This window comes from Salminus brasiliensis, chromosome 12 (assembly GCF_030463535.1).
Source record: "Salminus brasiliensis chromosome 12, fSalBra1.hap2, whole genome shotgun sequence".
NCBI classification, from domain to species: Eukaryota; Metazoa; Chordata; class Actinopteri; order Characiformes; family Bryconidae; genus Salminus; species Salminus brasiliensis.
In genome coordinates, this window is record NC_132889.1 from 38,450,081 (window position 1) to 38,466,648 (window position 16,568).

Below are 16,568 nucleotides of genomic sequence, written 5' to 3' on the forward strand. Positions count from 1 at the left end.
ATAACGCTCTAAATGTAGGTATTGTGATATACACTGAGGAGGCGGAGCTACAGCGTCTCATTAGTGTGAATATTAATAACACTGTTCTGTAAAGCGTGTCCTACCTCACAACTGTAGCTATTAAAATTGTGTGAGTATGTGGGCGGAGCCTGGATATATCAATCAAACTACAGTCAGTAATGCCTACTGAAAAGGGCTGACCCTGTTTATAACAGTGTGTATTAATGGTGTGAAGTGTAAGTGTGTGTTGGTGTGAGAATATAGACACATTTATAAGACTTTCTTTTGTATTTAATAAAAACACAAACTAGTTGAGCTGCTTATTATTTTTGGGTCATCCACAGCTGCAACACCTGAACGTCTGATTAAAAAAAGACCCTCCTGTAGTGGGGGTCTCCTCCATCTCGGTTTCACTGCTCTTTCAGCTGCTCTTCTTCCTCCAGTCCACTCTCCATTCGTCCCAGTCCAGCAGTGTCCGGTCTGTTTGCCACTTTGCTTGTTCTAGACCTGAGAGAAACACAGCAAAACATATAAGCTACAGAGGAAACGCACACTTTCTCACACACACACACACTCTCACACACACACACACACACACACACACACGCTCACACACACACAGTAAATATTCGAAGTAATGATACACTATATGTCCAAAGGTTTACGGACACCCCTTCCAATGAATACACTCGGCTACTTTAAGCTCCACCCATTGCTGACACAGATGTGCAAATGCACACACAGCTTGTCTAGTCCCTGTAGAGAAGAAGTACTGCCAATAGAATAGGACTCTCTGGAGCAGATCACCATCATGACCCTATTGGCTCCATGCTGCCTAATGCCAGGCGTGGGCTAGAGGGGTATAAAGCCCCCCAGCATTGAGTTCTCTGGAATGATGGTGGTGGAGCTCCAACCAGTAGTTTTGATTGGGGAGTTGGGGATGATAAGGTGGGGTGGTGATCCCCATCCAACATCCTGACCTCACTAAAGCTTTCTGAGCTGAATGCAATCAAATCCTCACAGCAATGCTCCTTCTCCAAATTGTAGTAGAAAGTCTTCCTCCCTGGACAGTGGAGATTATTACTCCAATAAAAGCAGGAGAAACTCTTTTTAATACCTTTGATTTTGAAAGAAACAATGAGTGAGCAGGTGTCCCAATACTTTTAAAATTTGATCGGATTCGATAGTGCATCCTGGAATCCTAAATTTCTCCACAATATAAATAAATAAAGTTTATTTTTGAACTGTTTATTTAAATGCAGAAATATGACTGAAATACAGTCAATATGACAAAATAATGATACAGGCCCAGAGAACAAAACCCCTGATCAAATTACACGAAGAGTCGACGTAAGCCTAATACACAACTACTGAATTTTCTCCGTCATTCCCACTCCGGGCCGGAGCGCTGCTGCTGCTACTGCACTATGGAGGTTTGGTGGTGGAGCTGCAGGAGGAGAACCTCTCTCCAGAACTGCTGCTGTGTAACGCTGTAGAACCCATAGAGTCATATTAGTGTAAAATCCTGTAGTATTACTCTACCACCTCAGCCCACATGCTGCTCCACCTTCAGATCAAGCTTCTGGAGCTTGTCTCAGCTTGTCCAGAAATGCACGTGTACAACTGTCCACCAGGCTCAAAGCCTGATTTACTTATGTATTTACTGCAGTGGAGCAAACATAAATTACACACCACACCTGTAGGAGTCCAGCATCAGAAAATACCAATTCTCACATAATGCTGCTTTAAATAATAGCTATGTGGTGTTGCAGGTTGTGAAGGATGGTAAAAAGCTTGTCATGGATGAGCCTCATGGTTGGAGCACCATTTTTAAAGGGTTCTAATTTAGAACCGACCTATAACAGGTTTTCCTTGTATGTGTCATTCAGCCACCACTCCCACAAGAGCGAAAACTGGATCACTCAGCTTGTCCAGAAATGCTTGTGTACAGCTGTCCATGAGGGGGTGTGTTGAAGTGTGATTAGTATTTATTGCAGTGGAGTAAAAGTGAATTCCTATACTAACTATAGGGAGCTAAAAATAGCAATTCTCTTATAATACTACTTTCAGTTCAGTAGATTAATGTAAATTGGGTCTAAAATGTGCAGAACGTGGGACATAACTAACAAATAAACCATTTTCTACCTGTAAGGAATGGCTGGAAAATCCGTTCAACCAGCTTCTGACTTTTTGAGACCAACTCCCATCTGTCTGAAAACACCAAAACAACAAGCATCACATTTACTCTCATTTAATCAAACAATCTTCATCAGTTTGCAGTGATTTACCCTGCTAAAGAGTAAATAGGTTATTTAAGGTGTAGGAATATCAGGGACAGTACTAGTGAGGTTCTAGATAAGCTCCTCCAGTCAGAGCTGTGGTTCTACAGTGGAGGTAAAGGGAAGCAGACGTCTGAAGCTCTAATAAAAGCTCCTCACAGAAAGTTCTTCACCTAATGGTGATGAAGACGCTGCCTGATGCCTGAGACACTGTTCTACCAGAGTTCTGAGAAGAGCTCGGCTCTAGAACCTGCTTTTAGAATCAGATCATTAAAATGGTGGAGGGATACATGCTGCAGGGTGTAGTGCAGCTACAGAAAGTAGTCCCTAAAGAAAACTGCATTAGTTGAGATTCTCTATTCACTATTTTACCATCATCATCATCATCACTTCATATAAAACTCAGAAGACTCGTGTAGCTGCACTGGTGGGTTTGGATAGGAAATAAATTATGGGCTGTATCTGTTATGTGTTGTAGTCATGGCAACCGACGCCTGCTTCCATTCACCTCCAGACACAGAATTTTTATATATTAGGTAAAGGCTGCTTCTCATACTGAGGAAGACACTGTGATGAAGATGAAGGTGAGTGATGAAGATGAACCTGACCGTGATGATGACCCTGCTTACCCCTGGTCTTACAGAGCTCTGTCAGTACGCCGTCACGTTGGGGTGTGTGTAGCACAGCGCTGATACACACGGCCTGACAGGCTGCCATGATCTCGTCACGCACCGACGCATCTGCTCCCAGACAGACGTACACACTCCCTACAGAGGAAATACACTGTTAACTCATGGGACCGCGACAGTGGGTCAGAATGAGGATCTCTGATGTTTATATGTCTGAGCTGAATGACTGAAACGGGGCAGTGGTGCTCGGCGGTTAGAGCTCCGGGCTATTGATGACAGGGTTGTGGGTTCGGCAACCTGCCACTGTTGGGCTCTTAAGCAAGGCCCTTCACCCTCTCTGCTCCTCAGGTGCCGCAGCAATGGCTGCCCACCACTCAGGGCATGTGTTCTCACTGTCCACTGTCTGTGTGTTTGACCACTGACCACTACTGGTGTGTGTGTGTGTGTGTGTGTGTTCACTGCACGGATGTCTTTTCCTGTCATTTCATGTCTTGCCTTGTCCTGTCCTGCCATTTCATGTCATTTCTTGTCCTGTCCTGTCGTGTCCTGTCCTTTCATGTCATTTCTTGTCCTGTCCTGTCCTGTCGTGTCCTGTCCTTTCACGTCTTTTCTTGTCCTGTCATGTCTTGTCCTGTTATTTCACGTCATTTCTTGTCCTGTTCTGTCTTGTCCGGTCATGTCATTTCTTGTCCTGTTCTGTCCTGTCCTGTCATTTCGTGTCTTTTCTTGTCCTGTCCTGTCGTGTCTTGTCCTGTCATTTCATGTCTTTTCTTGTCCTGTTCTGTCTTGTCCGGTCATGTCTTTTCTTGTCCTGTCATGTCCTGTCCTGTCCTGTTATTTCACGTCATTTCTTGTCCTGTTCTTTCTTGTCTGGTCATGTCATTTCTTGTCCTGTTCTGTCCTGTCCTGTCATTTCGTGTCTTTTCTTGTCCTGTCCTGTCTTGTCCTGTCATTTCATGTCTTTTCTTGTCCTGTCCTGCCATGTCATTTCTTGTCCTGTTCTGTCCTGTCCTGTCCTGCCATGTCATTTCTTGTCCTGTTCTGTCCTGTCCTGTCCTGCCATGTCATTTCTTGTCCTGTTCTGTCTTTTCCTGCCATGTCATTTCTTGTCCTGTCTTGTCTTGTCTTGTCTTGTCTTGTCTTGTCATGTCTTGTCATGTCTTGTCATGTCTTGTCATGTCTTGTCATGTCTTGGTCCTGGTTTTTGATGGTTCCCAGCTAACTAACAACATCCTTACGATGTTCTCAGAACACCTTAGAAGGTTATAATAACCAGGGTCGCACCAACAGACATTTCAAAGACATCCTCCAGCTGTAACAGTAAACGTTTACAGGACGTAGCTTTTAATTCCAGATTACTCCTGCTGTTTAAAAAGGTACCACAGAATGAATGTACTGAGAGTTTCAGCTTATTCTGATGTGTAAATAGAAAGTGTGTGACTTCGGTTGGGGTAAAAAATGCTCAGATTAAGTTTAACAGACCTATTTACCACCTGTTATTTCACCTCAAAATAAAACACACAAATTTTCAGTTTATAATGAGCTCATAAATAATTTGATAAACTCTGATTGGCTGGTTGGTGGCCCTGTAGCAGCTCAAGAGGAGCCTCTGGTGGATCGTACAGCAAGCCTTAGCTTAGGTTTGTTTTTAGCACTGTAACAATAACACTGCAATTATTTTTCGTAAGTATTCCTTAATAAACAGCGCTGATATCCTGTCCTGCAGCTTTTTAAGTTGGTGAAGAGGTTGGGGGTTAGCTTTTAGCCTAGCGCAGATACTTGTTCACTTTTTTTCTATTTTTATGTTATTTGTGTTTACACCAGCGGCTTATTATAGTTATTATAAATAACTAATTTATTAATGTAGATAATTATTTATATAGACTATATATTTCTTTATTATATTAAATACATATTTTAATAAATAACTAGATTCATAAAATTAACTTGTTTCTTTTTTGCATATGAAATAACCTTTGATTGAGGGGTCCAGGGCCCCCAAGATGTTCAGAAGTGGTCCTTGCCTTTGCTCCAAAATGATCATACTAAACAAGAGTGAGGAGACTGAAGTCCGTACCATCCTGAACTCCTATAAGGTAAGCTTTGGTGTTGTTCTTCAAAGCCAGCTGCAGTTCCTGAGGACTATAAATGAGAGAGAGAGGGAGAGGGAGAGGGAGAGAGAGAGAGAGAGAGAGAGAGAGAGAGAGAGCATTATAATGCACTAAGACTCTGCCGTGAGAAAGTGTTTAAGCTGCAAAGGATGAAATACATGTGAACTTACTCTTTAATAAAGTCTCCCAGTCGAGCTCCGAGCCTGATGGTCACTTTCCTTTTAAACTCTGAGAAGAAGCAAAACACCTGAATGAGACCGTATTAACCCTGACCAGCCAAGGGCTACTACTGTCCTTTTTCTACACTATTCTGATTACCTACTGCTTCCACCCACTGGCCACTTTATTAGAAACCCCTACCTAGTGCTTCCACTCACTGGCCACTTTATTAGAAACCCCTACCTAGTGCTTCTACTCACTGGCCACTTTATTAGAAACCCCCACTTTCTGCTTCCACTCACTGGCCACTTTATTAGAAACCCCCACTCTTGTGCTTCCACTCACTGGCCACTTTATTAGAAACCCCTACCTAGTGCTTCCACCCACTGGCCACTTTATTAGAAACCCCCACTTTCTGCTTCCACTCACTGGCCACTTTATTAGAAACCCCCACTCTTGTGCTTCCACTCACTGGCCACTTTATTAGAAACCCCCACTCTTGTGCTTCCACTCACTGGCCACTTTATTAGAAACCCCTACCTTGTGCTTCCACCCACTGGCCACTTTATTAGAAACCCCCACTCTTGTGCTTCCACTCACTGGCAACTTTATTGGAAACTACTAGGTTGAGAGTCGGTCCACCATCCAAAATATCCAGACAGGAGCGGTTCGGGCCTCTGATGAAAGACTAAAGAATGACTAACCCCAACGGTCCTCAACAGATGAGTTACAGTCTCTAACTGAACACTAGAAGGGTGGAGCTACAAGGAAGGGGTTTCTGATAAAGTGGCCAGGGTTTTGTCCAGTATGAGCTCAAAACATACCCAGAAACACAGGCTCTCTCTGATTGGCTTCTGCAGGACTCAGAATCCGTCCGTCAAGGAGATACTGATGAAGAATGATTGACAGACGGGCTTCGTTCAGCGTCTCCATGACAACAGACCTCACTGCCTTGTAGTTGGCAAACAGGTGGAGAGCGGTGAAGAGGAAGAAGAGGACGAAGGTCAACCTGAGGAGAGAGCACATAAACACTGCTGTTCCAACACAACATGAACAACTCTGACTAAGGAGAGGGTCACTTTATTAGCTCACATGGGATTATCAGTGACGAGCGGGATGAGCACCAGGCTGACCAGCAGTCCGGCCAGATTCACCAGAGTCTCCTGATGGACACAAATTAATTCATCAAAATTAAATTCAGTAAAAAATACAAATAACATCAGACTCAGTTGAATGTTCATTAGAGGCGAGAACAGGTGAGAACAGAAGTGTAGCATCGTAACCCTCCTGTTCTACTGTGGGTCAAACTGACCCGATTCAAAGTTCATCCATATTTTGAATCATTTGTGGGGCATGAGACCGTTCCTGCTGGGCTTCATTAGAGCACTGAACAAGTAAATGGAAAGTGACCCCCTCCAACAACGACAAACTGTATAAATGGATAGGGGTTAGATAAGGTTCAAATGGCTTGTCCCATAGCCATCAACTCAAAATGATGGGAAAAGAGGAAGAGAGGCGTCTGTGAGGCCAAAAATAATCTATAGGTGTTGAATGTGTTGAACTATGAGGGCAGTAAAGGCTAAAATTACAGTAAGTACTGATTTAATTAATAATAATTAAGCTAAGGTTAATATTTATGAAGAAATTAATTTATAATTAAACATGCTGTTCAATATAACAAGAGGGTTAACTACCTGCTGGGTTAATAACCATCATATATTCACAATATTCTTATACAAGACCTAAGCGAGCAAGCAATCAATAATTAATTAATTGATTGAAATTGCATCCATCAAAAGCACCAACCTGACTCCTGTCCTTGGCAGAAATGTCAGCCATATTGTTCCTGCCTAGTGCTTCTACTCACTGGCCACTTTATTAGAAACCCCCACTCTTGTGCTTCCACTCACTGGCCACTTTATTAGAAACCCCCACTCTTGTGCTTCCACTCACTGGCCACTTTATTAGAAACCCCCACTCTTGTGCTTCCACCCACTGGCCACTTTATTAGAAACCCCTACATTCTGCTTCCAATAACTGATTGAAATTGCATCCATCAAAAGCACCAACCTGACTCCCGTCCTTGGCAGAAATGTCAGCCATATTGTTCCTGCGAGCTTGGTGAACGGTTAAAGCAGCCCTTGTGGCTCCTCCAGCCACGCCTACTATAGACTTGCGTGGGATAAAGACAGGCTGTATTAGATACAGTACTTCAGCATGAATGTTGAATTTATGATGAATAAACACTCCTCTAATGTTTGTTTAGTAAAACACCTTGAATATTCCAGCGATGCACACGATCAGAGTGAAGAACGGAGGAAAATGAGGCGCTGCGATCTCCATAAACATCGCTAGGTCATTCAGGATGTCGGCGAAAAGCCTGAGACAGATTTAACAGCATAGCTTATGAGCGATCCAGTCAAAATATTCCACTGTGAACTCAACTAAATCAACGAGAATATTATGAGAGGTAATATGAGAATATTTTATTTTATGCTGAAGTTCAGTTTTGATATGATGATGAACAGAACGCTTTTTTGAGTATATCAGTCCTTTATATGGAGTGCGGTGAGTACTGAATATTAATCACTGTACTGGATGAAATAGTATTTGGACAGCTGTTTTTAAAATACTGTCACTTCTGTAGTATTTAGTCCACCCCTAACTTTTACCTCCACTTTTTGGCTTCGGAATCCAACTTGCTCCTAAAAAAAATACAGTTTTCACACAAATCAAATCAGTTTGTAATGAAATAATAATTAAATAAAATATATATATACAGATAACAATATATACACATAAAAATATGTAAAAAATAGAAATTGGAAAGTTGTCAGCAATTTTGCAATGTAAGATAAGTAATGTAAACGTAAACAATCTACAATATCAAATTTCTTTTAATTTAATTTTCTTTATACAGTATATCATAAAAATCTCAAATCTCACCCTTTGAGCCAGGCGAAAAGAATTCTACCCAACATCCCCGTCCCATCTGAGAAAGACAGGAGAAGAACAGATTAATGAAAAGTAGAGATGTGTGATGATCTCAGAATCAGATCAATATAACAGATCATTTCCTTATTAAATATTGAGTATCAGACAGATTTGGATTAGATACGTGACGCTGATATGAGCTGATGTATTTACTGAGTGTTTAGGTGGGTCCAGGAGGGTTCAGTCCCAAATTCCACCGTTAAGAAACAGACATTAGCATCCCAGTTTATATATCAGTGCGCACGCGCACACACACACACACACACACAAACACACACACACACACACACACTCACACTCACACTCACACTCACACTCACACTCACACACACACCTCTGAGTAACCAGGTAACTGTAGCTGCAGCAACCGTTGCTTCTTGATTTCCAACTCCAACACCCCTCAGTGAGGCCTGAGTAGCCAGAGTGCCAGAGAGGGAGCTGGAGAATGCCTTGTAGAGGGAAAAGGGAGAATTCATCCAGTCTTCCAGCCCGACCAAACACACATGTAAAGGAGCAGTGGCTGCATGGTTCCCCCAAATTACTGTATAGATCATACATACACACACACAGTGGTTCGGCTCCTCCCCCAGTAAACGTATTGATCATGTTTATCATATATACATCCAGTGGTTCAGCTCTACCTCCAATGACTGTATAGGTCATATATATCAGCCCCCCCCGATTAATGTATAGATCATATATACAGTGGATCAGCCCCTCCCCAACTGACTGTATAGATCATATATAATCATATATACATCCAGTGGTTCAGCTCATTCCCCAATTAATGTATAGATCACATATACAGTCAGTGGTTCAGCTCCTCCCCCAGTGACTGTATATATCATATATAATCATATATACATCCAGTGGTTCAGCTCTTTCCCCAATTAATGTATAGATCACATATATCATATATACAGTCAGTGGTTCAGCTCCTCCCCCAGTGGTTCAGGTAGTCTCCCCCATGCACACTAACCTGCAGCGTGTCCCACAGCTGATACTGCAGGTAATCCTCACTCACACTCTCAGGATAACCCTGGGGCAGGAAAACGCTCTGCAGATAATGAAGGTGTGTTCATGTTAATGTGTGTGACACTACACACAGCCCTCATAATCAATAAAGGCATTAATCAGACGCATTTCTGCAGCAAACGACAGACTTTAAAAGCTGTTGTGATGGAGTGCCCTGGATTCTCCCCATCCTTCCCCACTCTCTCTCTCTTCATCGCTCCATTTTTTAGCCGGTACCGCCATGTCTCCTGAGAGTCAAGGTGGGCAATAAAGCACAGATACATCATCACAATCCTTAAAGACATTTTAACGACAAAATATTTTTCATAAATTTTTCATAAACTTTAAATAAATTGAAATTACTTATATAATAACACTGCCATAAAACCCACTCCTACCTGAGAGCCAAACCTCTCGGTTGCAATCAGCCCTTCAGTGCCCTCCATCTGCCTCCACCTGCAGTAAACAAGTAAAAAAAAAAAGACCCAGGTAAACATCCCGTCTGTCCCTATTAACAGAGTCATTCAGAGTGAGTTCGGTGGGTCTGGTGTGACCCAGTCAGAGCTGTGGTTCTACAGTGGAGGTGAAGGGAAGCAGACGTCTGAAGCTCTAATAAAAGCTCCTCACAGAAAGTTCTTCACCTAATGGTGATGAAGACGCTGCCTGATGCCTGAGACACGGTTCTACCAGAGTTCTGAGAAGAGCTCGGCTCTAGAACCTGCTTTTAGAATCAGATCATTAAAATGGTGGAGGGATACATGCTGCAGGGTGTAGTGCAGCTACAGAAAGTAGTCCCTAAAGAAAACTGCATTAGTTGAGATTCTCTATTCACTATTTTACCATCATCATCATCATCATCATCATCATCATTCCATATAAAACTCAGAAGACTCGTGTACCTGCACTGGTGGGTTTGGATAGGAGATAAATTATGGGCTGTATCTGTGTTGTTGTAGTCATGGCGACCGACGCCTGCTTCCATTCACCTCCACTGTACAGAGAACAGAGCGGGTCAGTTTCTCTACAGTGAAGCTCAGTTTCACACCGAACCGAACCACCGAACCCTGACTCTGACTGAGCTCCTCTCTAACAGTGAATTATGCAGAGAATCACTATATTATGAATAGTATAATATACTAATGTATACTATATGTATTCATTAATATTTTAATTAGTATATATTTTAGATTATATAATTATATATTTATTTCTCAGCACATATTTCCAGGTTTCCAGAGATTTCCACAGTAAATATTAAAGATATAATATATTGGCATGCAGTCAGCCTATGCCAAAACATAAAGGCAACAGTATCATATACTAGCTACTACTTTTTTTGCATGTATTTTGAATCTGGCAACCCCCAAATGCAAAGCTGGTGCTTTATGTAGTCAAGGCTGGGTGAGGTACACTTATTAATGAACTAAATTTAACAACAGAAGCAGCAAATAAACTAAAATATGGTGTAAAGCCTCAGGAAACTGCTCGCCTTTGCAGGCTGTTCTTTAAACCCTATAAACACATGCCTGCTCCCCATCCACCACCTGCGGACCCCCGCTAAACACGCCCACTCTCCGTTTGTCTGCCTGCAGGAGGGCGGTTTGTGCACCTCACCTTTAATAACTGACGCATTTTAATCAGAAGCTTGTGTTTAATGGTTGATTTTAGCTGCAGATGAATCGCTACAGACACTCACTCACCCTCCTGCTGCTCCTGCTGCTCCTGCTGCTCCTGCTGCTCCTGCTGCTCCTGCTGCTGCCGCTTCCTCCAGTGTTTACTTCCACCGCCACGTCACCGACACGAAGCGCTCCGATTGGTCAATAGTAGGACCTGTACTGGAGGGTTGGACTTAGACCTGAGAAGCCAATCGTAGGGCGAGAAAGGCCATTTATTTACATATAATCTCTATTTGCTGTTAATATTAATATCAAATATATTTTATGTAGAACTGATACATTCATTTAATAAATTAAAATACATTCAAACAAAAATATAGAAAAAAGAAAAAGATGAACGATGAAGATGAAAGAGAGTGATTAATGAATCACATGTATATATAAATTAAAAGTCTTCATCAATTTATATATTTTTTATATCTTTTAATTTACATATAATCTCTGATTTCTGTTAACATTAATATAAAATATAATTTCTGTAACATATTCTGTAATATATTCAAATAAATTCAAATTCATTCAAATAAACAAATCAATAAATTGTTAAATTAATATTACATGTATATATATATATATATATATATATATATATAGCAACTTCTACTCACCAAAGGGGAATACTGACCATACAGGGTGTATTTCAATATGTATTTATAATATTAGGAATTATATTTATTATTATAGTAAATTATATTATATATTGCATTTATATATTAGGAATAGTATGGTGTTAAGGATCAGTATGCTGTTGAGGACTAGCATGGTGTTGAGGAATAGTATGCTGTTAAGAATTAGTATGCTGTTGAGGATTAGTATGGTGTTGAGGAATAGTATGGTGTTGATGATTAGTATGGTGTTAAGGATTAGTATGCTGTTGAGGAATAGTATGCTGTTGATGATTAGTATGCTGTTGAGGAATAGTATGGTGTTGAGGATTTGTATGCTGTTAAGGATTAGTATGGTGTTAAGGATTAGTATGGTGTTGAAAATTAGTATGGTGTTAAGGATTAGTATGGTGTTGAGGATTAGTATGGTGTTGAGGAATAGTATGGTGTTGAGGATTAGTATGGTGTTGAGGAATAGTATGGTGTTGATGATTAGTATGGTGTTGAGCATTAGTATGGTGTTAAGCATTAGTATGGTGTTGAGGAATAGTATGCTGTTGAGGAATAGTATGGTGTTGAGGATTAGTATGCTGTTGAAGATTAGTTATGGTGTTAAGGATTAGTATGATGTTGAAAATTAGTATGGTGTTGAGGAATAGTATGGTGTTGAGGAATAGTATGGTGTTAAAGATTAGTATGGTGTTGAGGATTACATTGGTCCAATGTACCTTACAGAGGTGCTGAGTGGATCCAGATGTGTCTTCATGTGTATTATGTATGTTAAACAAAGGTGGGCTAATTTTCACCCCGCATGATTCCATTTGGGCCAGATGACTGACGTCCCATATGGGAACTTGTCCAGGGCGAGAGAGTAGAGAGGCACAGAGAATTGTCAGACTCTCTCTCTCTCTCTCCACACTGTACTTCTGACGGGAATAAAATGTTTCATGATTGCAACTGAAAGACGTTGGTCACGAGTCTCCTTCCAAGAACACCTCACTGATTTCTTTACACTGAAACTAACCAGCTGAATAACGCTTGCACTTCTAACTGCCTTTGCACTCAAAATGAGAGAGAGTAGCAGTTTGATCAGTAACTCAATAACAAACAGACCAGAAAGCGAAGTGAGGGACAGATTGGAATTTCCTGTGTCTGTAAGGAGCAGGAGAATGAGCCGTGGGCCGTACAGTGAGTGCAGCTCTTACTGTGACGCTGCCACAGGCTCCTTATTGAGGAACTGTCATTTGGAGGATGGAACTGCCCATATTACAACATATGTGTTGCAGGGTTTAGACCTCTAAAGTACAATACATACTAGTATATAGTTTAGTATAGTGTAGTATAATATAGTATAGTATAGTGTAGTGTGGTATAATATAATATAGTATAGCATTGTATAGTGTAGTATAGTGTAGTATAGTATAGTGTAGTGTAGTATAGTATTGTATAGTGTAGTATAGTATAGTGTAGTATAGTATAGTATAGTATATTATTGTATAGTGTAGTATAGTATAGTGTAGTATTGCATAGTGTAGTATTGTATAGTGTAGTATGATATAGTATAGTATAGTGTAGTATTGCATAGTGTAGTATTGTATAGTGTAGTATGATATAGTATAGTATAGTGTAGTATTGTATAGTATTGTATAGTATAGTGTAGTATAGTATAGTATTGTATAGTGTAGTATAGTATAGTGTAGTATAGTATTGTATAGTGTAGTGTAGTATAGTATTGTATAGTGTAGTATAGTATAGTGTAGTATAGTATAGTGTAGTATTGCATAGTGTAGTATAGTATAGTGTAGTATAGTATTGTATAGTATGGTATAGTATAGTGAAGTATAGTATAGTGTAGTATTGTATAGTGTAGTATAGTGTAGTATAGTATAGTGTAGTATAGTATTGTATAGTGTAGTATAGTATAGTGTAGTGTAGTATAGTATAGTATAGTGTAGTGTAGTATAGTATAGTATTGTATAGTGTAGTATAGTATAGTGTAGTATTGCATAGTGTAGTATTGTATAGTGTGGTATGATATAGTATAGTATAGTGTAGTATTGTATAGTGTAGTATAGTGTAGTATAGTATAGTGTAGTATAGTATTGTATGGTGTAGTATAGTATAGTGTAGTGTAGTATAGTATAGTATAGTATTGTATAGTGTAGTATAGTGTAGTGTAGTATAGTATAGTGTAGTATAGTATAGTATAGTGTAGTATAGTATTGTATAGTGTAGTATAGTATAGTGTAGTATAGTATAGTGTAGTATAGTATAGTGTAATGTAGTATAGTATAGTATTGTATAGTGTAGTATAGTAGTGTAGTATTGCATAGTGTAGTGTAGTATAGTATAGTATTGTATAGTGTAGTATAGTATAGTGTAGAATTGCATAGTGTAGTATAGTATAGTGTAGTACAGTGTAGTATTGTATAGTGTAGTATGGTATAGTATAGTATAGTATAGTGAAGTATGGCATAGTATAGTATGGTATTGTATAGTATAGTGTAGTATTGTATAGTGTAGTATTGTGTAGTGTAGTATAGTATAGTGTAGTATGATATAGTATAGTGTAGTATTGTATAGTGTAGTATGGTATAGTATAGTATTGTATAGTGTAGTATAGTATAGTATAGTATGGTATTGTATAGTATAGTGTAGTATTGTATAGTGTAGTATAGTATAGTGTAGTATTGTATACTGTAATATGGTATAGTATAGTGTAGTATAGTATAGTGTAGTATTGTATAGTGTAGTATTGTATAGTGTAGTATAGTATTGTATAGAATAGTATTGTATAGTGTAGTATGGTATTGCATAGTATCATATTGCAATTCTTCCTCCACTACTATAAATACTATACTAAACAACTACTAGGTACACTATACTACATATATTTTACTCTACCATAAATAAATGTTTATTGTGTTGATGGTACAGATGGTGTTGACGGTATTTATTGTGCTGATAATTCTGATAGAGCTGATGGTGTTTATTGTGTTGATGGTGCTGATGGTGTTGATCGTGCTGGTGGTATTTATTGTGTTGATGGTGTTTATTGTGTTAATGTTGCTGATGGTGTTGATGGTGCAGATGGTGTTGATGGTATTTATTGTGTTGATAAAGCTGATAGAGCTGATGGTGTTTATTGTGTTGATGGTGCAGATGGTGTTGATGGTATTTATTGTGTTGATAGAGCTGACAGAGCTGATGGTGTTTATTGTGTTGATGGTGTTGATGGTATTTATTGTGTTGATTGTGCATATGGTGTTGATGGTATTTATTGTGTTGATAGAGCTGACAGAGCTGATGGTGTTTATTGTGTTGATGGTGCAGATGGTGTTGATGGTATTTATTGTGTTGATTGTGCATATGGTGTTGATGGTATTTATTGTGTTGATAGAGCTGATGGTGTGGGTGGTATTTATTGTGTTGATAGAGCTGATGGTGTGGGTGGTATTTATTGTGTTGATTGTGCATATGGTGTTGATGGTATTTATTGTGTTGATAGAGCTGATGGTGTTGATGGTATTTACTGTGTTGATGGTGCAGATGGTGTTGATGGTATTTATTGTGTTGATAGAGCTGATGGTGTGGGTGGTATTTATTGTGTTGATAGAGCTGATGGTGTGGGTGGTATTTATTGTGTTGATAGAGCTGATGGTGTGGGTGGTATTTATTGTGTTGATAGAGCTGATGGTGTTGATGGTATTTATTGTGTTGATGGTATTTATTGTGCTGACAACGCAGATAGAGCTGATGGTGTTGATAGTGCTGATGGTGTTGATGGTGCCTACGGTGCAGATAGTGTTTTAGTCAGTTGTTACACTCCTGATCAGGTGGTCCAGTGGTTTTGGATGCAGTGTGTGTGTGTGTGTGTGTGTGTGTGGTTGTGTGTGTGTTTAATGGAGTTGAAGGTGAATTCCAAAGGTAGGCCTGACGGGTAGTCTCGTCACAATTATCTCTCACTGAAACACACCCTGTAATTACATACCAGTTATGTGTGTGTTTATTATTATTATTGTCATTACTAATGGTGATGTCAGGTGTGTGTGTGTGTGTGTGTGTTGAGAAATCACTGCTTCCTTGCTCAGCAGTCAGGAATGTAGACTGTACAGAGAATAGACGAAGGTGTGGGAGGGATACAGGAGTGGGCTGGGAGAGAGAGAGACAGAGACATAGAGACAGAGCGAGAGAGAGAGGGAGAGAGAGGGAGGGGAGGTGTTTCACTCTGTCATAACTGTAGCTCCAGGTCCACTCACACCCTCAGGTTGAACATTAGCAGTAAGAACGCCGAGCACAAGAAAGGAAGTGAAACAAGCTTTGGCAGCAGCGTCTCCCCGAAACCAGCGTCGGCCTGCTGCTGAGAGGAGAACCGGAATCAAGCTGTGGACTTTCTTCTTCACTAAAAGCTTCATTTCACTTCAGACAACATAAAAGAGTGAGAACAGAAGAGCACAGAGTTGGATCAGGTAACAGATTTGAAGGAAAACTAAAACAGAGGAAAGCTCATCGTGATCTGATCTGGGTCTGGCTGCTGTGTCCTGTCTGACTGGAGGCGAATGAGGGCTGAGGAATTCGGAGCAGCTTTGATCCACTCAAGCCTGGACGAGTCCAGTGAGTACTCAGATCTAATACCCCTTCTGTTGCAGTGGTCAGAATTACACACAGTTAAGCCTGTAACCTGCAGAACTCCACTATGAACTGTTCAGTATTCATGGTGAATAGTTTAGTATCCACTATGAATTGTTCAGTATCTACTATAAACTGTTCAGTATCCACTATGAACTGTTCAGTATCCACCATAAATTGTTCAGTATCCACTATGAACTGTTCAGTATCCACTATAAATTGTTCAGTATCCACTATGAACTGTTCAGTATCCACCATAAATTGTTCAGTATCCACTATGAACTGTTCAGTATCCACTATAAATTGTTCAGTATCCACTATGAACTGTTCAGTATCCACCATAAATTGTTCAGTATCCAATATGAACTGTTCAGTATCCACTATGAACTGTTCAGTATCCACCATAAATTGTTTAGTATCCACTATGAACTGTTCAGTATCCACTATAAATTGTTCAGTATCTACTATGAAC

At 40.0% G+C, this 16,568-nt stretch overlaps 1 protein-coding gene across 3 annotated transcripts; it reads right to left on the bottom strand.

Moving 5' to 3' along the window:
* Window positions 1–285: 285 nt before the first annotated feature.
* On the bottom strand, window positions 286–10,970 carry rusf1 (RUS family member 1). Of its 3 annotated transcripts, none has more exons than XM_072694096.1 (16): window positions 10,915–10,970; window positions 9,585–9,643; window positions 9,336–9,434; window positions 9,152–9,229; window positions 8,507–8,621; window positions 8,125–8,170; window positions 7,851–7,883; window positions 7,453–7,558; window positions 7,249–7,350; window positions 6,271–6,341; window positions 6,003–6,187; window positions 5,190–5,247; window positions 4,986–5,050; window positions 2,909–3,046; window positions 2,146–2,211; window positions 286–507 (listed from the first exon to the last, which is right to left on the bottom strand). In XM_072694096.1, exons 2-16 carry the CDS (start codon window positions 9,630–9,632, stop codon window positions 422–424), a joined length of 1,296 nt encoding a protein of 431 aa, XP_072550197.1. In that variant the 5' UTR covers window positions 9,633–9,643; window positions 10,915–10,970; the 3' UTR covers window positions 286–421. The 3 variants fall into 3 exon arrangements, with proteins under 3 accessions (XP_072550197.1, XP_072550195.1, XP_072550194.1); XM_072694094.1 differs by having other exon boundaries at window positions 9,585–9,642; window positions 10,887–10,969; XM_072694093.1 differs by lacking the exon at window positions 10,915–10,970 and adding an exon at window positions 10,086–10,214 and having other exon boundaries at window positions 9,585–9,642.
* Between the last annotated feature and the right edge of the window lie 5,598 nt (window positions 10,971–16,568).